The 22830-nt window shown below is 46.4% G+C and overlaps 1 protein-coding gene across 1 annotated transcript in view; it reads left to right on the top strand.

The window, feature by feature from the left end:
* The window catches only part of LOC122927160 (protein unc-13 homolog A-like), a 2447183-nt gene that overhangs the window by 1865357 nt on the left and 558996 nt on the right, over positions 1–22830 (top strand). Inside the window, 1 exon segment of the mRNA XM_044278759.1 lies at positions 1192–1319. Within this exon segment, the coding sequence (XP_044134694.1) occupies positions 1192–1319 (128 nt within the window).

Genomic DNA, 22830 nt, shown 5'->3' on the forward strand with positions numbered 1-22830 from the left:
AAAAAAGTGCCACACATCTGGTATCGCCGTACTCAGGAGAAGTTGGGGAATGTGTTTTGGGGTGTCATTTTACATATACCGATGCTGGGTGAGATAAATATCTTGGTCAAATGCCAACTTTGTATAAAAAAAAAAAAAAAAAAAAAAAAAAAAAAAAAAAAAAAAAAAGGGAAATGTTGTCTTTTGCCAAGATATTTCTCTCACCCAGCATGGGTATATATAAAATGACACCCCAGAACACATTCCCCAACTTCTCCTGAGTATGGCGATACCACATGTGTGACACTTTTTTGCAGCCTAGGTGGGCAAAGGGGCACACATTCCAAAGTGCACCTTTTGGATTTCACCGGTCATTTTTTTATTTTTTTTACAGATTTTGATTGCAAACTTCTTCTCACGCACCTGGGCCCCTAGAATGCCAGGGCAGTATAACTACCCCACAAGTGACCCCATTTTGGAAAGCAGACACCCCAAGGTATTTTGTGATAGAGCATAGTGAGTTCATGGAAGTTTTTATTTTTTGTCACAAGCTAGTGGAATATGAGACTTTGTAAGAAAAAAAAAATAATTTACTGCTAACTTGTGACAAAAAAATATAAAAAGTTCTATGAACTCACTATGCCCATCAGTGAATACCTTAGGGTGTCTACTTTCTGAAATGGGGTCATTTGTGGGGTGTTTGTACTGTCTGGCCATTGTAGAACCTCAGGAAACATGACAGTTGCTCAGAAAGTCAGAGCTGCTTCGAAAAGCGGAAATACACATATTTTTGTACCATAGTTTGTAAACGCTATAACTTTTACCCAAACCATTTTTTTGACCCGAACATTTTTTTTTTTTTTTTTTTTAATCAAAGACATGTAGAACAATAAATTTAGCAAAAAATTTATATATGGATGTCAACTGAAAGTGAAAAGTCCTTTTTTTGCAACAAAAAAAAAAAAAGCGTTAAATTAATAACAAAAAAGTAAAAATGTCAGCAGCAATTAAATACCACCAAATGAAAGCTCTATTAGTGAGAAGAGAAGGAGGTAAAATTCATTTGGGTGGTAAGTTGCATGACCGAGCAATAAACGGTGAAAGTAGTGTAGTGCAGAAGTGTAAAAAGTGGCCTGGTCATTAAGGGGGTTTCAGCTAGCGGGGTTGAAGTGGTTAATGTGTATGTAATTTATCTCTGTTTTTTCTCTTTAGCCTTACTCTTTTTGCTAAAATTTGTGAGAAGACTGTTTTAAAACGTGTTTTGAAGGAGCTTTGGAAACTTGTAATGAACACTATGGAGAAGACTATTGTATTACCACCACTGACAGACCAAACTGTAAGTTTAGATAAACTGAAATCTAATTCAGTTGCCACAACTCAGGATTTATAGCTGAAACTAGAGCAAATTCTATTCAGTGTTATGCAACAGCAGATCCAATGATTTTATAAACTCTCCCTGTTAAAGAATTCTCGAATATTTAGAATATAGTGCTATATATTTGTATTCACGCATAGTGTCGAATATTCTAGCAAGCAATAGTAAAAGTCCAGCTCACCTGCATCAGCAATTTGGTGTGCACGGATGGGAAGAGACCCATGATACTTGAAAAAGAAGATATCCAGCACCTTAGTTTTTCTGTGCTTAACGATGTTTATTCCACAAACCAAGTGTACAGCGGTAAAATCCTCAGAGTACAAGCCCCAATATGGTCTACGCGTTTTGAACTATATGGTCATGATTAAGAACCATATGGTTCGAAACGCGTAGACCGTATTGGGGCTTGTACTCTGAGGATTTTACCGCTGTACACTTGGTTTGTGGAATAAACATTGTTAAGCACGAAAAACTAAGGTGCTGGATATCTTTTTCAAGTGTTGAATATTCTAATCCCGAATTTATTGCAAAAATATTACATTGCCGATTTTCGCAATCAAGTAAACAATGACTGGAAATCACAAATTCTCGAATTTGCAAATTTATGGTGAATATTTGGCCAAACATTTGCAAATATCCCAAATTCGAATATTGCCTATGCGTCTCTTCGCTAACGTTTACCACATAGCTCCCCCAATATAAAAAAATTGTGATATTTGCAAATGTGGTTTCAACAGTATCATACCAATGTACTAACTAGTATTACAGTATCTACAAAAACTACCTTGAAGTTGTCAAGCTGATATTCACCCTAGTCATCCATGCAAATGATAAAGAATTTGGTAAGCAGAAGTTCATAGACTTAGCTTGGAGCTCCTAGTACCCTACCACCGTAGTTTCCCTCACACAGAAGAGTTCGATGTGACTACAAATTCTACATCCACATACTGTAACTACACCACTATGGCAGTCAGGAAATTACCTGCAGAAGCGAAGATGCTTGAAGGCTATGGGGCAACTTTTATTATTGCATTATACTCATTTTGAGCTAAAACCATTTTTTCCAATTGGTATTTAACAAAATTGTGAGCTTCTTTCTCTGCACAGCCTTGAGATTTGCTAGTACCATGCTCTGTATTCCATCAGGCAGCTCATCTGATGACTCCTTATCTGCTCTCATAAAGACTCATTATAGCTCAATTCTTATCTTAGGCTACTTAAACACTGGCATTTCTGGGTCCGCTTGTGAGATCCGTTTCAAGGCTCTCACAAGCGGCCCAAAACTGATCAGTTTAGCCCAAATGCATTCTGAATGGATAAGGATCCGCTCAGAATGCATCAGTTTGCCTCTGTTCAGCCTCCATTCCACTCTGGAGGCGGACACCAAAACACTGCTTGCAGAGTTTTGATGTCCGCCTGACGATGCGGAGCCAAACGGACCCATCCTGACTTACAATGTATGTCAATGGGGACGGATACATTTTCACTGACACAATATGGTGCAATTGAAGATGGATCCGCCTCCCATTAACTTTCAGTGTAAGTCAAAATTGATCCGTTTGCATTATAATGAACAAAAAAATAAAATATATATTTTTTTTTTCATGGTAATGCAAACGGATCCGTTCTGAACGGATATAAGAGTTTGCATTATGGGTGCAGATACAAGACGGATCCGCACCTAATGCAGGTGTGAAAGTAAACCACAGAAATAAGATAATGCACTTATTAAAGCAGATGCAAGCACTATATATGGACTAAGTCCTCACTCTGATATGATAATATCTGAGACACTTAGTCAATATATTTTGATCAAAACACATCTAAGCCCTGAGACCACCTTGACGTTCGGTAGGCGGGCAGGTGTGAAAGTAGCCTTACTGAATGTGGCTTATATGTGGATTTCACTTCTGGCACCTCTTAATTGTAGTTCTTAAGAAACCAGAGAACCAAAAGGTTAAGACTGGTGCATAAACGTCAGTCTTAATACATGTCCAACCAGTAAAAAAAAATAATCTTGTCTGCATTCATGTCCACTGTTTCCTGATTACATTGATGTCAATCAAGGAAGAGTGACTGATTCCAACTGTGACTGGTCACTGCTGTAGCACTGCTCAGAAGACTGTTAGAGAGCAGTACAAATTCACTTACTCCCCCCAATAAAACTTCTTATATTCACTGGGATATGTCTACAAGCTTTGTAACATCATTGAACTACACTCACCTAAAGAATTATTAGGAACACCATACTAATACGGTGTTGCCTTTTGCCTAAGGCAGAACTGCCTTAATTCTACGTGGCATTGATTCAACAAGGTGTGCAACACGCCAGACCTGCAGGGGATGACGAAGTGAGGTCACAGTTATGGGCAATCGAGGGTACTCACTATATTTGAAGAACCCTGGGCAGGCGCGTGGCAGTGAAGGAGAGGTAGACACGGTTCCTCTGGGGCACACTCTGTATATAGGGACCAGGCCGGATGGTAGTTGAGGTGCCCTGGATGTTACAGGTATTTTGTGTGCCTGGGGCAAGGTCCCTGTGGTATTCGTGACGCCAGTGCCTTTGGCCGGTGGCACGCCGGTTGGTGGTTGGAAGGATAACGGTACACAAGTATGCAGTGAACCAAACGTAAACTTTACTGGACAATCCAACTTTGTACAGCAGGTGTAGCACAGTCTTCAGATTACAGTTCCACAGAAGGGGCTTATTCACAAGTATGGCAGGCAATAGACATGCAAGTTACACTGAGGGTAAATTCCACAAGCACTCAGCAGCAGGTTACACTTTTACACTGTTCTTTATAGAACTCCTACTCTGGCTTGATAACTCCCAAGGCCCGGATGCCTAAAAGGGTGGCTTATATCCTTGGTTACTTCCTTCCTCAGGTATTAAACTACTTGCAATAGTTCCTGAGTTCTTCTGCCTATCAGGGGGACTTGGCTTACCCTGAGACGGCTCCTCTTATCAGGTGGGTAACTGTAGGTTTCTCCCAGGAGGTTGGATCCTGCAACTGGGGTATCTCGACTGAGCTAATCCTAGCCTCAGGAGCTTCAGGTGGACGAGCTGACTCCTCTAGTCCCCTGGAATGAACTAACACTTCCCTGTCTGGGCCTTCCTATATGTAACTAGGGCTCTCCAGCTCCCTCTAACGTCTGGGAGGCTAAACTACACCCTGACAGGCCTGACACCCAGATAATACAGGGAAAAACATGCACATGACATTTAATGCAATGCAACACATTAACCTGTGCAGTGCCCACCTTTACCTGGTGGGACACTACAGGTGCTGATAGCATTCTTTAGAAATGTTGGCCCAAATTGATAGGATAGCATCTTTCAGTTGATGGAGATTTGAGGGATGCACATCCAGGGCACGAAGCTCCCATTCCACCACATCCCAAAGATGCTCTATTGGGTTGAGATCTGGTGACTGTGGGGGCCATTTTAGTACAGTGAACTCATTGTCATGTTCAAGAAACCAATTTGAAATGATTTGAGCTTTGTGACATGGTGCATTATCCTGCTGGAAGTAGCCAGAGGATGGGTACATGGTGGTCATGAAGGGCTGGACATGGTCAGAAACAATGCTCAGGTAGCCCGTGGCATTTAAAAGATGGCCAATTGGCACTAAGGGGCCTAAAGTGTGCCCAGAAAACATCCCCCACACCATTACACAACCACCACCAGCCTGCACAGTGGAAACAAGGCATGATGGATACATGTTCTCATTCTATTTACGCCAAATTCGGACTCTACCATTTGAATGTCTCAACAGAAATAGAGACTCAGACCAGGCAACATTTTTCCAGTCTTCAACAGTCCAATTTTGGTGAGCTTGTGCAAATTGTAGCCTCTTTCCTATTTGTGGTGATGAGTGGTACTCGGTGGGGTCTTCTGCTGTTGTAGCCCACCTTTCTTTCTCATTCTGACATTCAGTTTGGAGTTCAGGAGATTGTATTGACCAGGACCACAACCCTACATGCATTGAAGCAACTGCCATGTGATTATCTAGTCAACCAATCACATTAATGAGAAATAGAACAGGTGTTCCTAATAATTATTTAGGTGAGTGTAGTTTAATAGTGAGAACTCTGAGGTGCACGTACATTCCTAATCTTACCCTTTGTCTCTCATGCTACCTGACTTCTTTGTAAGCCAGACATGCAATAGCTGTTTGCATAATTCTTCCGGTAATGTTATTTTCATATTGGGAGGGAGCAAATGGATGCAACACAGGTTGTTGCCTGAACCTACACAGAATGTTAGGTTAGAAAATTCTGAGTGCCCAGCAGCAGTAGCAAGTCCAGTATGACATTTCTGGTCATCTGTATAGTACTTTTTTTTTAGCCATTTACTGATCTTTTTAGAGTGAGCAGTGGCAAAAAGTGTGAGGCTATTGTAACAATTAGGTTTCTACATGCAGTTTTGGAAGCCAAAAATCAAGAGTTGATCATAAAAGGAGAGAAACAGGGCAGCCATCAGAAATTTTGGGGCCCCTTGCAGTATGCTGACCTGCAGGGTATTGCAATGTGAGGTCACGGTTAATAGGCACACAAGGGTTGCTCTGGGTTACTCAGTTTGTAGAGAGACCCTGGGCAGGCATACAGCAGTGATGGAGCAGTGCCGGATTCGGGGGGGGGGGGGGGGTCAACAGGGCAATTGCCCCCCCGAGCTGGCGGCAGGCAGCGGCTGGGCACAGTGAGATGAGCGCTTCCATTGTGGAAGCGTTCATCTCCAGTCATCTGTATCGCCATCCTCAGGACAGCGATACAGATGCCTGCCTGTGCAGCAGTAGGGGAGGGAGAGGAGTGTCCCTTTCCCTTGCTCCGATAGGCTGCCGGCCTAGTGCCGGCAGCCTATCAGAGGCCGGCGCAATGATGTCATCGCGCCGCCTGAGCCATACAGCGTGGGGGCACAGGCCAGAAGAGGCCTGCATCACTGACATGGAGGCAAGTATGTGTTTTTTTTATTATATACACAATACTTTTACTGGGGGGCTGCTATTACTACTGGCAAAGGGGGGCTATTACTACTGGCACATGATTTGGGGCACTATAGGGGCATCTACTGAGGCCACAAAGGGGTATTTTATATGGGCTCTCTGTACAGTACAATTTAATACTGGGACACATGGTGGGTACTATGGGGAAGGGGGGAGAGGAGTACTATGGGGTCATCTACGGGGGCACTAAGAAGGGGTATTTTATACTTGCAAATTATGGGGGACACTGAGGGCATCTACTGGAGCATTGTATACTGGTACATTATGGGGGGCACTAGGAGGAAGGAGGGTGTGGAGCACTATGGGCACTATATAGGGGTATTTTATACTGGCACATTATGGAGGCACTATGGGGACATTAGCTCAAATGGGGGCATTACAAGGGGGTATTTTTTTGCACTGTCACATTATAAGGAGAATTATTACTACTGGGGGGGGCATTATGGTGGGCTTTATTACTCCCTCATGGTATGACCCCCTAGTAACAGCACCAGCCACTCCCTGCTCTACTATCCCTCTGCCCCTTCTCCAAATCCTTATTATGAAATCTTTCTCATTAGGATAAAACACATCAGCTCCACCGAGCCCCTGGCCAAAGTGTGGAAGTGGCGCCCGAGATCCCCAAGCGCCAAGCAACTAAGTTTTCATGTGAAATATATGTTTGTTATACACATATAGCGTACACTGTGCAACACAATATACAGTATACCGCTACACTGTGGAGTCTGCTCTATATGCACCATTGTTTTGTGGCGGCGGACAGAAAATAATCTGAAAGTGCCCCTCCCGAGACCAGGCTCTGGATCCGCCACTGTGATGGAGAGGCTGGCCCTGGGGCACTCTGCATGTAGGGACCAGGCCTGATGATGGGTGAGGTTCCCTGGATGTTGAAGATGTTTAATGTGCCTGGGGCAAGGTCCTTTTAAGATTCGTGACGACAGTGCCTGTAACGGTGGCACACCGATTTATAGTAGTAATAAGTGAGGAACACGGTGTTATGGTGAACCAAACTCTTACTGGAAGTATCAACTTTGTACAGTTTTAAGTTCAGTTCCACTTGGCAGCAGCAGTTATAAGCAGGCTTACACAACAATGGCAGGTACAATGTTCTTTGCAAGATACTCAGATGGTAAAAACACTCACAGACCAGGCTGCACTCTCTTAGAAACCCTGTGCACTATTCCTCAGAACTCCTGGCTGTCTCAATCCCAAGGCCCATATGCCCTAATGATAGCTTTATCCTTGGTAACAAACTTCCTCAGGTATATATCCCTTGCTTTAGGCCTCATGCACACGACCGTTGTGTGCATCCGTGGCCGTCGTGCAGTTTTCCTTTTTTTTTTTCGCGGACCCATTGACTTTCAATGGGTCCGAGGGAAAAATATATAATTCGGAAAATGCACCGTTTTGCAGCCGAGACCGTGATCCGCGTATCCTGTCCGGCAAAAAAAAAAATAGGACCTGTCCTATTTTTTTGACGGACAACAGTTCACGGACCCATTCAAGTCAATGGGTCCGTGAAAGAACACTGATGCACACAAGATTGGCATCCGTGTCCGTGATCGTAGGTTACTATCCGAAGATCCGTCTGCATAAAAGCTTTTTCATATCTAAGTTTTCACTTCGTGAAAACTCATATCCGACAGTATATTCTAACACAGAGGCGTTCCCATGGTGATGGGGACACTTCTAGTTAGAATACACTACAAACTGTGTACAATACTGCCCCCTGCTGCCTGGCAGCACCCGATCTCTTACAGGGGGCCGTGATCAGCACAATTAACCCCTTCAGGTACGGCACCTGAAGGGGTTAATTGTACTATCATATCCCCCTGTAAGAGATCAGGGCTGCCAGGCAGCAGGGGGCAGACCCCCCCCTCCCCAGTTTGAATATCATTGGTGGCCAGTGCGGCCCTCCCTCCCTCTATTGCAATAATTCGTTGGTGGCACAGTGTGCGCCCCCCCACCCCCCCTTCCTCCCTCTATTGTAATAGTTTGTTGGTGGCTGTGTGCACCCCCCTTCCTCCCTCTATTGTAATAATTCGTTGGTGGCACAGTGTGGTTACTTAGCAATAGTAGAAGATTAATTACCTGCTGGCTGCTGCAATGTTAGTGTCCGGCCGGGAGCTCCTCCTACTGGTAAGTGACAGGTCTGTGCGGCGCATTGCTGTCACTTACCAGTAGGAGGAGCTCCCAGCCGGTCAGACATCGCAGCAGCCAGCAGGTAAGTATGAATCTTCTACTATTGTACTATTGCTAAGTAACCATGGCAACCAGGGCTGCAGTAGCTTCCTGGTTGCCGATCAGAGCCCCAGCGATTAAACTGGGACTCCGATAGGAACTCTGCTGCCACCAATGATCGGGGGGGCGGATCAGTTTGAAATGGCACCATATTGTGTCAACGTCAAACGGATCCGTCCCCATTGACTTGCATTGTAATTCCAGACACCAAGACAACTTTTTTCATGTCCGTGGAGCCTCCAAAAGTCAAGGAAGACCCACGGACGAAAAAACAGTCACGGACCACGTTTTCGCGGACCGTGAAAAAAATACTGTTGTGTGCATGAGGCCTTCTGCCCTTCAGCTTACTTGTCTAGCGGGAATACTCTTCTGCTTTGCTCTTTACTCTGTGGGAACTGCAGGTTCCTTCTCCTGGGTTGCAAACCCTTCTCCTGGGGTGAATCTTCTGAGCCGCTCAGGCTCAAGAAGTTCAGGCAGGCTAGACTCCTTCCCCTAACCTCCTGGTGGCAACTAGAAGCCTGGGCTGTCTAGCTGCATGTCAGGAGGAGGCCCTCAGCTTGTCTCTGGCTGGTGCCCTCTCACTTCTGTCTCTCCACAGACCGACTCCTCCCTGTCTGGGTCTATCTATCCATCACACACTAGGGGCTCCCAATCTTCCTCTAGTGTCTAGGATGATAAACTACACCCTAATAGGCCTGCTGCACAGCTAACAGGGGAGAATACACATAAATAACATAGCAATATATATAAAAATGGACTGTTAAATACACTGCCACTGTCCATCCGGATTAGGAGTACCACGTGGCCCAATTGACCCTTGTGTAGTGCCCACATTTACTTAGTGGGACACTGCACCCTTACACAGCTCAAGGCCTGCCCCCCCCCCCCCTACCCCACCCCTTTAGAATCTGTCCTGACTTCGCCTCCCCTCCACCCCAAATGTCATTTTTTTACAACTACAAAGACAGTAAAGTAATTGTGGTCGGATTGGCTATCAGAAAGGGTTAGATAGGTTGGGTACACCCATCTACAACAAGCAGTAGAATTGTGCCATAACTGCTGCGGTAGGGCAGCCTAAAGGGGCCAAAAAGCGTAGACCTTAGTTTAGAGTAAAACATACATACCATTACGACACCCGCTTTGCACGCAAGACACTACACGATGAAGCTCCGGAATATACCGTACATATCAGAGACTTCTATATACGTTACCTCTTTGTCACGTGCGACGGCACATTGTTCTTGGAGGTAGCTAAAGTTGATGCTTTTGAAAGAGTGGTCGGTAATCAGAAACGATTTACTCCTATGTTGACCAATATATGAACATATTACGAGAAGGTCTGAATCCCAAGAGCTGCAGACTGAAACAACAATGGTGAATCTGATGGAAGGGCTTAAATGAAGTCCAACCATTCACTAAGGGCCCTGCTTAGACACCAACTGTTACTGGTGGCAAAATACTTCACCTATACTTATTCCCCAGGCCACCGCTTTAATTATTATTATTTTATAAAGGACCCAAAAAGTTAGAAGATGGCATATGCCGTTTAACTCTAGTAATGGATCAAGTGAAATGTGTAGACTCACCAGGCCTGGGGAACCATAAGCACCAATACATGGCTGGTTGAAATTAACGAGCTAATGTTGCCTGCAATGAGGACAAAAACGTACCCACTATACTAGCAGTTGTGACAGGAAATAAGCTTAAGGTAGTGATAAACTATGTATGCTGCGCCTGTGATAGTGATAGGACTTGTCGTGTCTGTAGACATGACAGACTACATATATTGTGCCTTATTATAGTACCTCCCACTTGAAGATGGACCGGTACCCGGAACAAGGTTCGACACCAACACCCTCAGCCCGAGTTTGAAGATTAAGTAAGCATGCCTATAATGAAGACATAATGTACACACAATGCCTACTGCTATGACAGGACGAGCTTAAGGTCATGATGGACTACCTATGCTGCGCCTGTAGTCGTGCTAGGACTTATCGTGTCAGTAAACGTGGCAGACTTCGTAAATCACCTGTAGTGGTGACCGGACTCCCTGTGGACGAACCTGATGCCATAGTATATATATATTTTTTTTTTTTTAACAACCCCTTGAGAAGTGGAATTGTGAGACCACAGGGTCATCTCCCTGGGAGAATAGGTCTAGAATGCAAGAACCTAGAGAGGGTAAATAGGAGAAAATGCAAACCTGGGAGAAGGTGATGTCCAAAAGGAAGGCTTGGGATGACTGCTTGAAAAGAAACAATTAAGACCGAACGACCTACAACAATGTGAGTGAGGTTCTAATGGCAAAGCCACGCCTACGAGAAGAATTGTAACGCGAGCCACAGCTGACCGAGGCATGCGAGCGGGCCTGAATGCAGAAAAGACATGCGTGAGAGACTAACAGCGGGGCCAAGCACGAAAGGGACTAACGAGACATAGACAATAGAACATATCCAGAAAAAGGACGGCACTCCGGTCTTGAAGAAGTAAAATTAGTCTTTAATCAACCTTGCAGTACAACGTTTCGGCTCCAATACTGAGCCTTTCTCAAGCAAGGCTCAGTATTGGAGCCAAAACGTTGTACCGCAAGGTTGATTAAAGACTAATTTTACTTCATCAAGACCGGAGTGCCGTCCTTTTTCTGGATTCATTGATTGGGGTAAGAGGTCGATTCCCCTGGAACGTGCACCCATTCTTTCCATCTTTGCAGTCAGTGCCGCCAATAAATTATATATATATATATATATATATATATATATATATATATATATATATATATATATATATATTCACCACAACACCACCCAAGAAAACATAAGTGTTTGAACATAAACCCTGATGCAACGCCAGTTAATCAACATAGTGCACCTATAACCTAGCACAGAACTGCTGACACATGCGTGCCCATAACATACAGTTTATAGATTAAACACTTACATACAAGAGCATCAGAACTCAAATACAGGCATCTAGACCGATCTGCTTGAGTACCCATATACAGACCACTGATATACAATCCCCAACACCTTGCATGTCTGGTGTTAACTGCGGATGTGCCCCCACATGTAAGACAGGTAACAGAACACACTTTTTTTTAAGCAGATATCAGAAAACATGCGACCATACCTACTCTAGGCGCATACTACACCAATAACTATATGCACTGGCCCCCAGCAAGCCCCTAAACAGCCGGGCAAAATACTAAGTCACTTGACCATTATCACCCAACTCTGCTTTGAACCAGAGTACTGCAAATCACATACTGCACTGTGGGTCCCGTGCCAACAAGTGCAATTCTACAGCGTCTTTTTTTTTTTTCCTTTTTTATCAACCATTGACACGCAAAACACAGCGAGCATAGCTTGAACCAACTAACAACCATCGCTCAACCATTTAGCTCCCGACTCTGCTACATCCCAGAGTGCTACATGTCACAGACCGCAGCGTTGGTCCCATGCAAACCATTCCGATCCTACCATGAATACCAGCGCCCTCCTGAGACATTCTGCCATCGCCCAGCCGTAAGGGGCCTCCACACCATGCTGCTGTATCCTAGCACTGTCCCAGAGGTAGTGAAATCAGCTGAATCAGCGTCAGTCTGGACCCACAGGTGCCTATAAATAGCCTAGTAACCAGCCAGCCTGGGCTCACAGGTGCATGTAAGTAGCCGTGTAATCAGCCTCCCCTCCCACAAACTCAGCAAAGTTCTTTGCTTAACACTAATCAGTGATTTCAGTAAGGAATTATTTTTTTGACCAAATAATATGAAGCCTGCTACCACAACAAGGTAGACTCTTTTAAGCAGGACCCTACACTAACACTAACTACACACTACCTGTTCTAATCTGCCCTAGCAATCTTCCCCTGGCACATTTAAGAAAAAAACACCTTAAAAGCACAAGGTGTACTGTTACAGTGTTATGGGGGATCTGTGGATGACGTACTGTTATGGTGGGAATCTGTGGATGACTTACTGTTATGGGGGGAATCTGTGGATGACTTACTGTTATGGGGGATCTGTGGATGACATACTGTTATGGTGGGAATCTGTGGATGACTTACTGTTATGGGGGGAATCTGTGGATGACTTACTGTTAAGGGGGGAATCTGTGGATGACTTACTGTTAAGGGGGAAATCTGTGGATGACTTACTGTTATGGGGGGAAACTGTGGATGACTTACTGTTATGGGGGGAAACTGTGGATGACTTACTGTTATGGGGGGAATCTGTGGATGACACACTGTTATGGGGGGAATCTGTGGATGACACACTGTTATGGGGGAATCTGTGGATGACACACTGTTATGGGGGGAATCTGTGGATGACACACTGTTATGGGGGGAATCTGTGGATGACACACTGTTATGGGGGGAATCTGTGGATGACACACTGTTATGGGGGGAATCTGTGGATGACACACTGTTATGGGGGATCTGTGGATGACACACTGTTATGAGGAATCTGTGGATAACACACTGTTATGGGGTACTGTGGATGACACACTGTTATGGGAGATCTGTGGATGACGCACTGTTATGGGGGGATCTGTGGTGAACACACTGTTATGGGGGATCTGTGGATGAGACACTGTTATAGGGGATCTGTGGATGAGACACTGTTATCGGGGATCTGTGGATGAGACACTGTTATCGGGGATCTGTGGATGACACACTGCTATGGGGGATATGTGGATGACACACTGTTATGGGGTACTGTGGATGACACACTGTTATGGGTGATCTGTGGATGACACTTTTATGGGGGATCTGTGGATGACACTTTAATGGGGGATATGTGGATGACACTCAACCACTCTCAAATCCAACTGGTCAAACTTGTTAAATGGATCCCAAACACAATATGCACAATGACACCCCCACCCCCTCCAACACTTAATTAACCCCTTCATGGCCTAAACATTTTTTTTCAAAGCAGAACACACAGCTAAATAGGGCTAGGTGGGTTGGCAAGGGAGGGGTTAATAACAATAAGTGATGGAGGATCCTGGCCCTGTGGGATAATCCAGAAAACAGCTTTGCATTTTACCCCCGAGCAAAGACCACACAACATAGAGTTGCCTAGCCAAGTAGACAACATAAGGATCAATATGAAAATAAATAATTTGGAGCCTTTGAAATAGCTCAGCTCAGTATGCAGCATAGGCTACTTTCACACTGCCGTTTCTTGGTCCGCCTGTGAGATCTGTTTCAGGGATCTAACAAGAGGCCCCAAACGGATCAGTTTTGCCCCAATGCATTCTGAATGGGTAAGAATCTGTTCAGAATGCATCCGTTCGGCTCCGTTCCGCCTCCATTCCGCTCTGGAGGCGGACACCAAAACGCTGCAAGCAGCGCTTTGGTGTCCGCCTGGCGGTGCGGTGCGGAGCCAAACGGATCTGTCCTGACTTATAATGTCAATGGGGACGGATCAGTTTACATGTTTACATTGACACAAATATGGTGCAATTGAAAACGGATCCGTCCCCCACTGACTTTCAATGTAAAGTCAGGACAGATCCGTTTGACCTACACTTAGACTCGGGGGTAAAATGCAAAGCTGTTTTCTGGATTATCCCACAGGGCCATGATCCTCCATCACTTATTGTTATTAACCCATCCCTTGCCAGCCCACCCAGCCCCATCTATTTAGCTGTGTGTTCTGCTTTGAAAAAATACTGTATGCCACCATTAACAGTAAAATGATAACATTATTTATGGAAACAAGTAACCTAATGGACCTTAATGAATTGTTGGGGTCCGTCCGGTCCAACATGTGATGGAGTGGAGGCTGGAGCATGGAGCCGGCACTGACTCCTTCCTGGGCTGGCTAAGTGAGGTGAGGGCACTAGGGCAGCTGTGCAGGCTTCCACCACAATTCTTCCCAGATTCGATTCCAGTCCCACTCCCAGAGGCCAGAACAGAAGTTCCCGCCGCTGCACCTGGCTGCAAGCCTGCAAACCAGAATTGACTGTGTCTGGCAGTGGCAGGCAGGCTGTGGCGTGCTAATCTGAAGGCGGCGTCACAGCATGAGGCGGCAGCAGGCAGCGGACAGCAACCGCGCCCCGCACCCTCCAGTCCGGTGAGCTTCAGAATGAATTGAGGTGAATATTGATGAGGGGGCGGAGTTACAGCGGAGCAGAGAGACAGCTGTAACCACCTGATGCTGCGCTGCCCCAGGACTCACAGGGCAGTGCAGCCGGAAGTCAGGTAAAGATAAACAGATCTATAAACAATGAGTGGGGGACCGTTGGAGCCACATAGAAGTGGCAAAAATAGCTGAAAATGTATGGAGGCCTTTACTTAGCTGTACATTGTGAGTAAACGTGTTGTTTTTTTAAAAACATTTGGTCCCGGACAACCCCTTTAAAGTTGTGATCTAGGACCTTAGATGACATCATCACCATGTGACCAGTAACCTAGCAATTACTGGTCACATGGCTATGAGGTCATCACAGGTCCTAGCAGGAGTGTTGCAGAAGTTAACTGTGGAGCATTTTTGTGTGAAGAATACATCAGAAAAAGGTGACAGGGGCTGTTATGTTAATATACTGTAAACTACTGTATAGTGGGGTGCTGTATACTGTGGGCTGCTATACTGCTCTACTATATACTGTGGGGTACTGTTTAGTGTGGGGTGCTATACTGCATACTGTGTGGTGCTGTATACTATAGGGTGCTATACTGCATACTGTCGGGTGCTGGGGTGCACTGTAACACTAGAGTGAGCCGAGCCCTGGTCTCCTTCCTGCAGAGCGGTGCCCACTTCCAGCCTGAGCCCAGCTGCCCAGAACACTGATCCTGAGCCGCTGGAGTCTTCAGAACTGGAAGTATTTACAGTCATTCACTGTACTCTACCAGATGTGTGGATTTTTTGTGTGTGTGTTGTGGTGGAGGGCGTGATTGCCTGCTAAGGTGTGGGAAGGCGGGATCCAGGGGGCCCAAGTAAATTTTTGCCCAGGGTCCAATATATTTAAAGATGGCCCTGGCACCGATGCCCAACCACTTATGTTTCAGGATGAGTACATGGGAGGACCACCACAGCATGTCTCGGATGATGATGAAACACATGTGCCAACTGCTGTGGCTTTTGAAAGTGTGCAGACCGACAAGGAGCGCAGGGGTGAAGACTGGGTGGAAGATGATGTGGTGGACGATGAGGTCCTCGACCCCATGTGGAATCAAGGTCATGCGAGTGACCTGTGTAGTTCTGAGGAAGAGGCGGTGGTCGCACGGAGCCACCAGCACAGCAGAAGAGGGAGCAGGGTGCAAAAGCAGAGTGGACATCCTCTAGACAGTACGCCTGCTACTGCCCCCTGCAGCAAGGGAGCGAGCACACCAAAGCCAGCTCCAAGGAGTTCCCTGGTGTGGCAGTTCTTCAGACAATGTGCTGACGACAAGACACAAGTGGTTTGCACGCTGTGCAATCAGAGCCTGAAGCGAGGCATAAACGTTCTCAACCTGAGCACAACCTGCATGACCAGGCATCTAAGTGCAAAGCACTATCTGCAGTGGAGTAGACACCTCAAAAACAAAGAAAGGTCTCTGGCTCCTCCTGCTTCGTCTTCTGCTGCAGTCTCGGCCTCTTCATCCACCTCTGGAGTGACAGTGGCACCTGCCACCCCGCAAACAGAGGATCTGCCAGCAACGCCACCACCTGGGTCACCAAGCATCTCCACAATTCCCATGGAAGCATTCAGCTCTCTATCTCCCAAACACTGGAGCAGAAGAGAAAGTATCCCCCTATCCACCTGCGATCCCTGGCCCTGAATGCCAGCATTTCAAAATTACTGTCCTTTGAAATGCTGTCAGTCCGTCTGGTGGAGACAGAGTTTTAAAAGCCTTATGGCAGTGGCTATCCCACAGTACGTTGTGCCCAGCCGCCACTACTTTTCCAGGCGAGCCATTCCTTCCCTGCACAACCAAGTGGGGAACAAAATCAGGTGTGCACTGCGCAATGCCATCTGTGGCAAGGTCCACCGAACTACGGATACGTGGACCAGTAAGCACAGTCAGGGACGTTATCTCTCTCTAACAGCACACTGGGTAAATGCAGTGGCGGCTGGGCCTGAGGCGGATAGCAGTTTGGCAATGTCCTTCCACCACCGAGGATTGCAGGGCACTTCAGTTTGGCTCCTGTTGCTTCCTCCTCCTACTTCATCATCCTCTACCACCTGCTCATCTGGTCAGCGTAACACCTTCACCACCAACTTCAGCACAGCCAGGGGTAAAATGCCCAGGCAGTTTTAAAACGTATCTGTTTGGTGGACAAACCCCACACCGCACAGGAGCTGTGGACGGACATGGAACAACAGACCAATGAGTGGTTGGTGACAGTGAGCCTCAAGCCCGGCCTGGTGGTCTGTGATAATGGGCGAAATCTCGTAGCAGCTCTGGGACTAGCCGGTTTGACGCACATCCCTTGCCTGGCGCATGTGCTGAATTTGGTGTTGCAGAAGTTCCTTAAAAATTACCCTGATATGTCAGCGTTTCTGCAGAAAGTGCAGGCCATCTGTACTCACTATCGGCGTTCTCACCCTGCTGCTGCTCGCCTGTCAGCGCTGCAGCGTAACTTTGGCCTTCCAGCTCACCATCTTATATGCAACTTGCCCATAAGGTGGAACTCCACCTTGCATATGCTGGCCAGACTGTGCGAGCAGCAGCAGGCGATAGTGGAGTTTCAACTGCAGCACTCACGGGTGAGTCGCTCTGCGGAACAGCACCACTTCACCACCAATGACTGGGCCCCCATACGAGACCTGTGTGCCTTGTTGCGCTGGTTTGAGTACTCCACCAACATGGCCAGTGCTGATGACGCCATTCCCAGCGTTACTATCCCACTTCTATGCCTCCTTAAAAATACACTTTGGGCGACGATGGAAGAGGATGTGGCACAGGAGGAGGAGGAGGAGGAAGAGGGATCATTTCATATGGTTTCAGGCCAGTCATTCACAAGTGGCTCCGAGGGTGGGTTCCTGCACAATTGTGCCAGGTACACAATTGTCCAGCCAGGGCACAGTTCTGGAGGATAGCGAGTTGGAGGATGAGGAGGAGGAGATGGAGGAGGAGGAACCGTGTTCACATCAGGGTGGCACCCAAAACAGCTCATGGCCATCACTGGTGCGTGGCTGGGGGGATACAGAGGACACAGACAATTCACCTCCCACAGAGGACAGCTTTTCTTTGCCTCCGGGCAGCCTTGCACACATGAGCGATTACATGCTGCACTGTCTCCGCAACAACCGCTGAGTTGCCCACATTCTAACTTGTGCTGATTACTGGGTCTCAATGTTGCTGGATCCCCGTTACAAGGACAACATATCATCCTTGATTCCCCCACTGGAGCATGATCGTAAGATGCGCAAGTACAAGTGCACGCTGGTAGACACGCTGCTGGTGGCATTTCCACCTGTCAGTGGGGGCACAGTGGAAGCACAAGGCGAACGCAGAGGAGGAGGAAGAGGTCGCCAACGCAGCTGGGGCACCACCAGCACCTCAGAAGGCAGGGTTAGCATAGCTGAAATGTGGAAAAGCTTTGTCAGCATGCCACAAAAACCAGCACTACCAGCTGATATGAAACGTCTTAGCAGGAGGCAGCATTTCAGCAACATGGTGGAGCATTATGTGTGCACACGCCTTCACGTACTGAATGACGGATCTGCCCCCTTCAACTTCTGAATCTCCAAATTGGACACATTGTCTGAACTTGCCCTTTACGCCTTGGAGGTGCTGGCCTGCCCTGCAGCCAGTGTATTGTCTGAACGTGTGTTTAGCACAGCAGGGGGCGTTATCACAGACAAGCGCAGCCACCTGTCCACAGCTACTGTGGACAAGCTGTTATGTTAATATACTGTAAACTACTGTATAGTGGGGTGCCGTATACTGTGGTCTGCTATACTGCTCTACTATATAATGTGGGGTACTGTTTAGTGTGGAGTGCTATACTGCATACTGTGTGGTGCTGTATACTATAGGGTGCTATACTGCATACTGTCGGGTGCTGGGGTGCACTGTAACACTAGGGTGAGCCGAGCCCTGGTCTCCTTCCTGCAGAGCGGTGCCCACTTCCAGCCTGAGCCCAGCTGCCCAGAACACTGATCCTGAGCCGCTGGAGTCTTCAGAACTGGAAGTATTTACAGTCATTCACTGGACTCTACCAGATGTGTGGATTTTTTGTGTGTGTGTTAAGGTGGAGGGCGTGATTGCCTGCTAAGGTGTGGGAAGGCGGGATCCAGGGGGCCCAAGTAAATTTTTGCCCAGGGTCCAATCAATATTAAAGACGGCCCTGGGTGGCAGCAGGCCTGCCTGCAAGTCGTGGCGGTGTCACCAACTCCTCTGCAAAGCTGCACAATCCATGTTTGGCAGCCGTCAGCACGTTTACCCAATGCGCAGTGTACGTGATATACCTGCCCTGACTGTGCTTTGCAGACCAGGTATCAGTGGTCAGATAGACCCTTGCCCCAACACTGTGTGCCAGACATGCCATGACTTCCTTTTCCACAATAGAGTACAGGTTGGGGATTGCCTTTTGTAAAATAACATTTTGGCTGGGTACCTTCCACTGCGGTGTCCATAGCTACAAATTTTTTGAAGGCCTCAGACTCCACGAGCTTGTATGGTAAAAGCTGGCAGGCTAAGAGTTCCGACAAGCCAGCTGTCACACGCCGGGCAAGGGGGTGACTCTGTGACATTGGCTTCTTACGCTCAAACATTTCCTTTACAGACACCTGACTGTGGGCAGATGAGCAGGAACTGCTGAAAGTCAGAGGCGGAGTGGCGGATGGTTGAGAGGAGGCAAGGAGGACAGCAGTGGTTGACGTTGCTGAAGATGCTGGACCAGGAGGAAGATGGTGGCTTTGAGTTTATGTGCTGCTTGTACTCATCATGTGTTGATCCCATAGGCGTTGATATGAGATCATGTACCTTCGCAAAGCAGTTGTACCTAGGTGGGTGTTGGACTTCCCACGGCTCAGTTTCTTTTGGCACAGGTTGCAAATGGCATCGCTGTTATCAGAGGCAGACACACCAAAAAAATAACACTGCTGAGCTTTGCAATGACGGCATTCTGGTGGTGGCAACAGCATGCGTTGCCCCCGGGTGTAGATACATGCTGTCTGACTGTGCCACTAGCTCCTTGCGACGACCTCCCCCTGCTTCCAACTCGTCTCCTCCTCCTCTCTGTCAGCCCCATTTGAACATTCCCCCTATCCTTCTTCTCTTTGAGCGGGCATCCACGTGACATCCACGGACACATCGTCATCATCAATCGCTTCACTTGTATCTGACAACTCAGCAAAGGAAGCAGCAGCGGGTACAACATCATCATCATTATCACACCGTACGTCCATGTGTGTAATGCTGCCTGACTGAGACATATCCCTGTTATCTACATCCTCACTCATTTCTTCCAACTGATGTGTAAATAACTCCTCTGACAGATCAAGTGAAGCAGCTGTGGTGCTAGTGTTGGTGGTGGTGGCGGCAGGTGGGCGAGTGGTAACTTGAGAGGTGCCCGAAGCTGAGCTGGAGGAGGATGGTGCGTCAAGGTTCCGAGCAGAAGCTGTAGAAGATTGGGTGTCCTGTTTTAGCCAGTCAACTATGTCCTCAGAAGTTTTCGAGTTCAGGGTACGTGGCCTCTAAACACTGGGCATTATTCTAGGGCCAAAGGAAATCATAGCGCCACGACCACGACGGCCCCTGCGGGGTGGCCTGCCTCTGCCTGTCATTTATTTTCCAATTAGTTATACTAGGCGTGCAAGCTACTGTGACACCAGATATGAGTGGTGCAACTGGGCACTGGCAGTAGTGGGCACAGTACACGCTGTGGGCCTGTCACACACGCTGGCAGGCAACTGCAATTATATTACAGTGATTTTTTTAATTGATTTTTTTAAATGAAAGCTACTGTGACACCAGATATGAGTGGTGCAACTGGGCACTGGCAGTAGTGGGCACAGTACACGCTGTGGGCCTGACACACATGCTTGCAGGCAACTGCAATTATATTACAGTGAAAAAATGTTTTATTTTTTTATATGCAAGCTACTGTGACACCAGATATGAGTGGTGGCACTGGGCACTGGCAGTAGTGGGCACAGTACATGCTGTGGGCCTGACACACGCTGGCAGGCAACTGCAATTATATTACAGTGAATTTTAATTTTATTTTTTTAAACGCAATCTACTGTGACACCAGATATGAGTGGTGCAACTGGGCACTGGCAGTAGTGGGCACAGTACACACTGGGGGGCCTGACACACATGCTTGCAGGCAACTACAATTATATTACAGTGAAAACATTGTTTTATTTATTTAAATGCAAGCTAATGTGACACCAGATATGAGTGGTGGCACTGGGCACTGGCAGTAGTGGGCACAGTAAATGCTGTGGGCCTGACACACACGCTGACAGGCAACTGCAATTAGATTACATAGAAAAAAAAAAGAAAAAACTGACTGAAGTACTAGCCCTAAAAAGGGTTTTTTGGGGTGCTGTCAGGACGCTGTTCTTACAGCAGATCACATGAGTCTTTCAGGACTGGAGTGGACACTGAATACACTGGCCTAGCTATCGATTTCCCTATTAAATCAGCAGCAGCTGCACTGTCCCTGCTCTCACTAACACTGCAGCTTCCGAATGAATCTAAGATGGATGCTATCCTTGCTTTTTGATAGGAGGTGGAAGGGTCTGGGTGGGAGGGTATGCTGCTGATTGGCTGGAATGTGTCTGCTGACTGTGAGGTACAGGGTCAAAGTTTGCTCAATGGTGACGTATAGAGGGCGGACCGAACATCGCATATGCTCGCCCGTCGCGGCTTACGCGAACAAGCGATGTTCGCCTGAAACTGTTCGCCGGCGAATAGTTCGGGACATCTCTAACTATTTAGTGAATATGCTGGATTCAAGATAAGAACATAATAATAAGAGATGGGCAAATTTCCGCTTATGAAATTCGTTCACACTTCATTTGTTGGTAAAAGGTGAATTGTGTTATGGATTCCGTTACAACGGACCATAATGCAATTCTATGATGAAATGCATAACAAAATGCAGGGGAGTCCTTTCCTGCATAACGGAAACGGGATGGATCCGTTTTGCAGCCCATAGACTTCTATTATGACAGAATAAATAATAGCATACCTTTAAAGGCATTCCGTTATGCATTCCATCATAGAACTGCATTATGGTCTGTGTTACCACAGACCATAATGCAATTCTATGATGGAATGCATAACGGAATGCTTTTAGAGGTATACTGTTATTTATTCTGTCATAACGCAATTCAACTTTTACCAACAAACAAAGTGTGAAAGAATTTCGTAAGCGGATATTCGCTCATCTCTAATAATATTAAAACACTAATCAGAATAAACAATGAAAAATGTATTTAAAGGGGTTCTCTAGGAATACAAAAAATGAAAATTCTTAAATATTATTTTATAATAAATATATTCACAAATGCCTTTCATTAGTTATAATGGCTTGTTTTGTCTAGGGAACAATCATTAAGAGAAATAAAATGGCTACTGTCATCAGTACACACAAAACCTGTCCTTAGCACACAGGAGGACAAGTTACTTCACCACAATGAGCCATAGTGCTGCTTCATCCTCCTCTCTGCTCTGCTTGTCAGGAATCATGTTCCTGAATATACAGGTCCTTCTAAAAAAATTTGCATTTTGTGATAAAGTTCATTATTTTCTGTAATGTACTGATAAACATTAGACTTTCATATATTTTAGATTCATTACACACAACTGAAGTAGTGCAAGCCTTTTATTGTTTTAATATTGATGATTTTGGCATACAGCTCATGAAAACCCAAAATTCCTATCTAAAAAAATTAGCATATCATGAAAAGGTTCTCTAAACGAGCTATTAAGCTAATCATCTGAATCAACTAATTAACTCTAAACACCTGCAAAAGATTCCTGAGGCTTTTAAAAACTCCCAGCCTGGTTCATTACTCAAAACCTGTCATGGTCTTACCTCCTTGCTGTTCTCCTTCGTTTGACATGTGCTGGCGGCCATCTTGGTTTCTGGGTTTCTTGTAGCCTCCCACCCTGCGGCTCCTCCTTCCCACTGGGAGGAGCTGGATGCCTAGCTCATATATATAGGAGGTCTGTGGCTTCAGTTCCCTGCTTGGTCCTCCTGTGCTCACATGCTTCTAAGACTGCTGCTGCTTCTGGTTCCTGATCCTGGCTTCGTCTGACTACCCTGCTGATTCCTGATCC

The sequence above is a fragment of the Bufo gargarizans genome, chromosome 1 (genome assembly GCF_014858855.1).
Source record: "Bufo gargarizans isolate SCDJY-AF-19 chromosome 1, ASM1485885v1, whole genome shotgun sequence".
NCBI classification, from domain to species: Eukaryota; Metazoa; Chordata; class Amphibia; order Anura; family Bufonidae; genus Bufo; species Bufo gargarizans.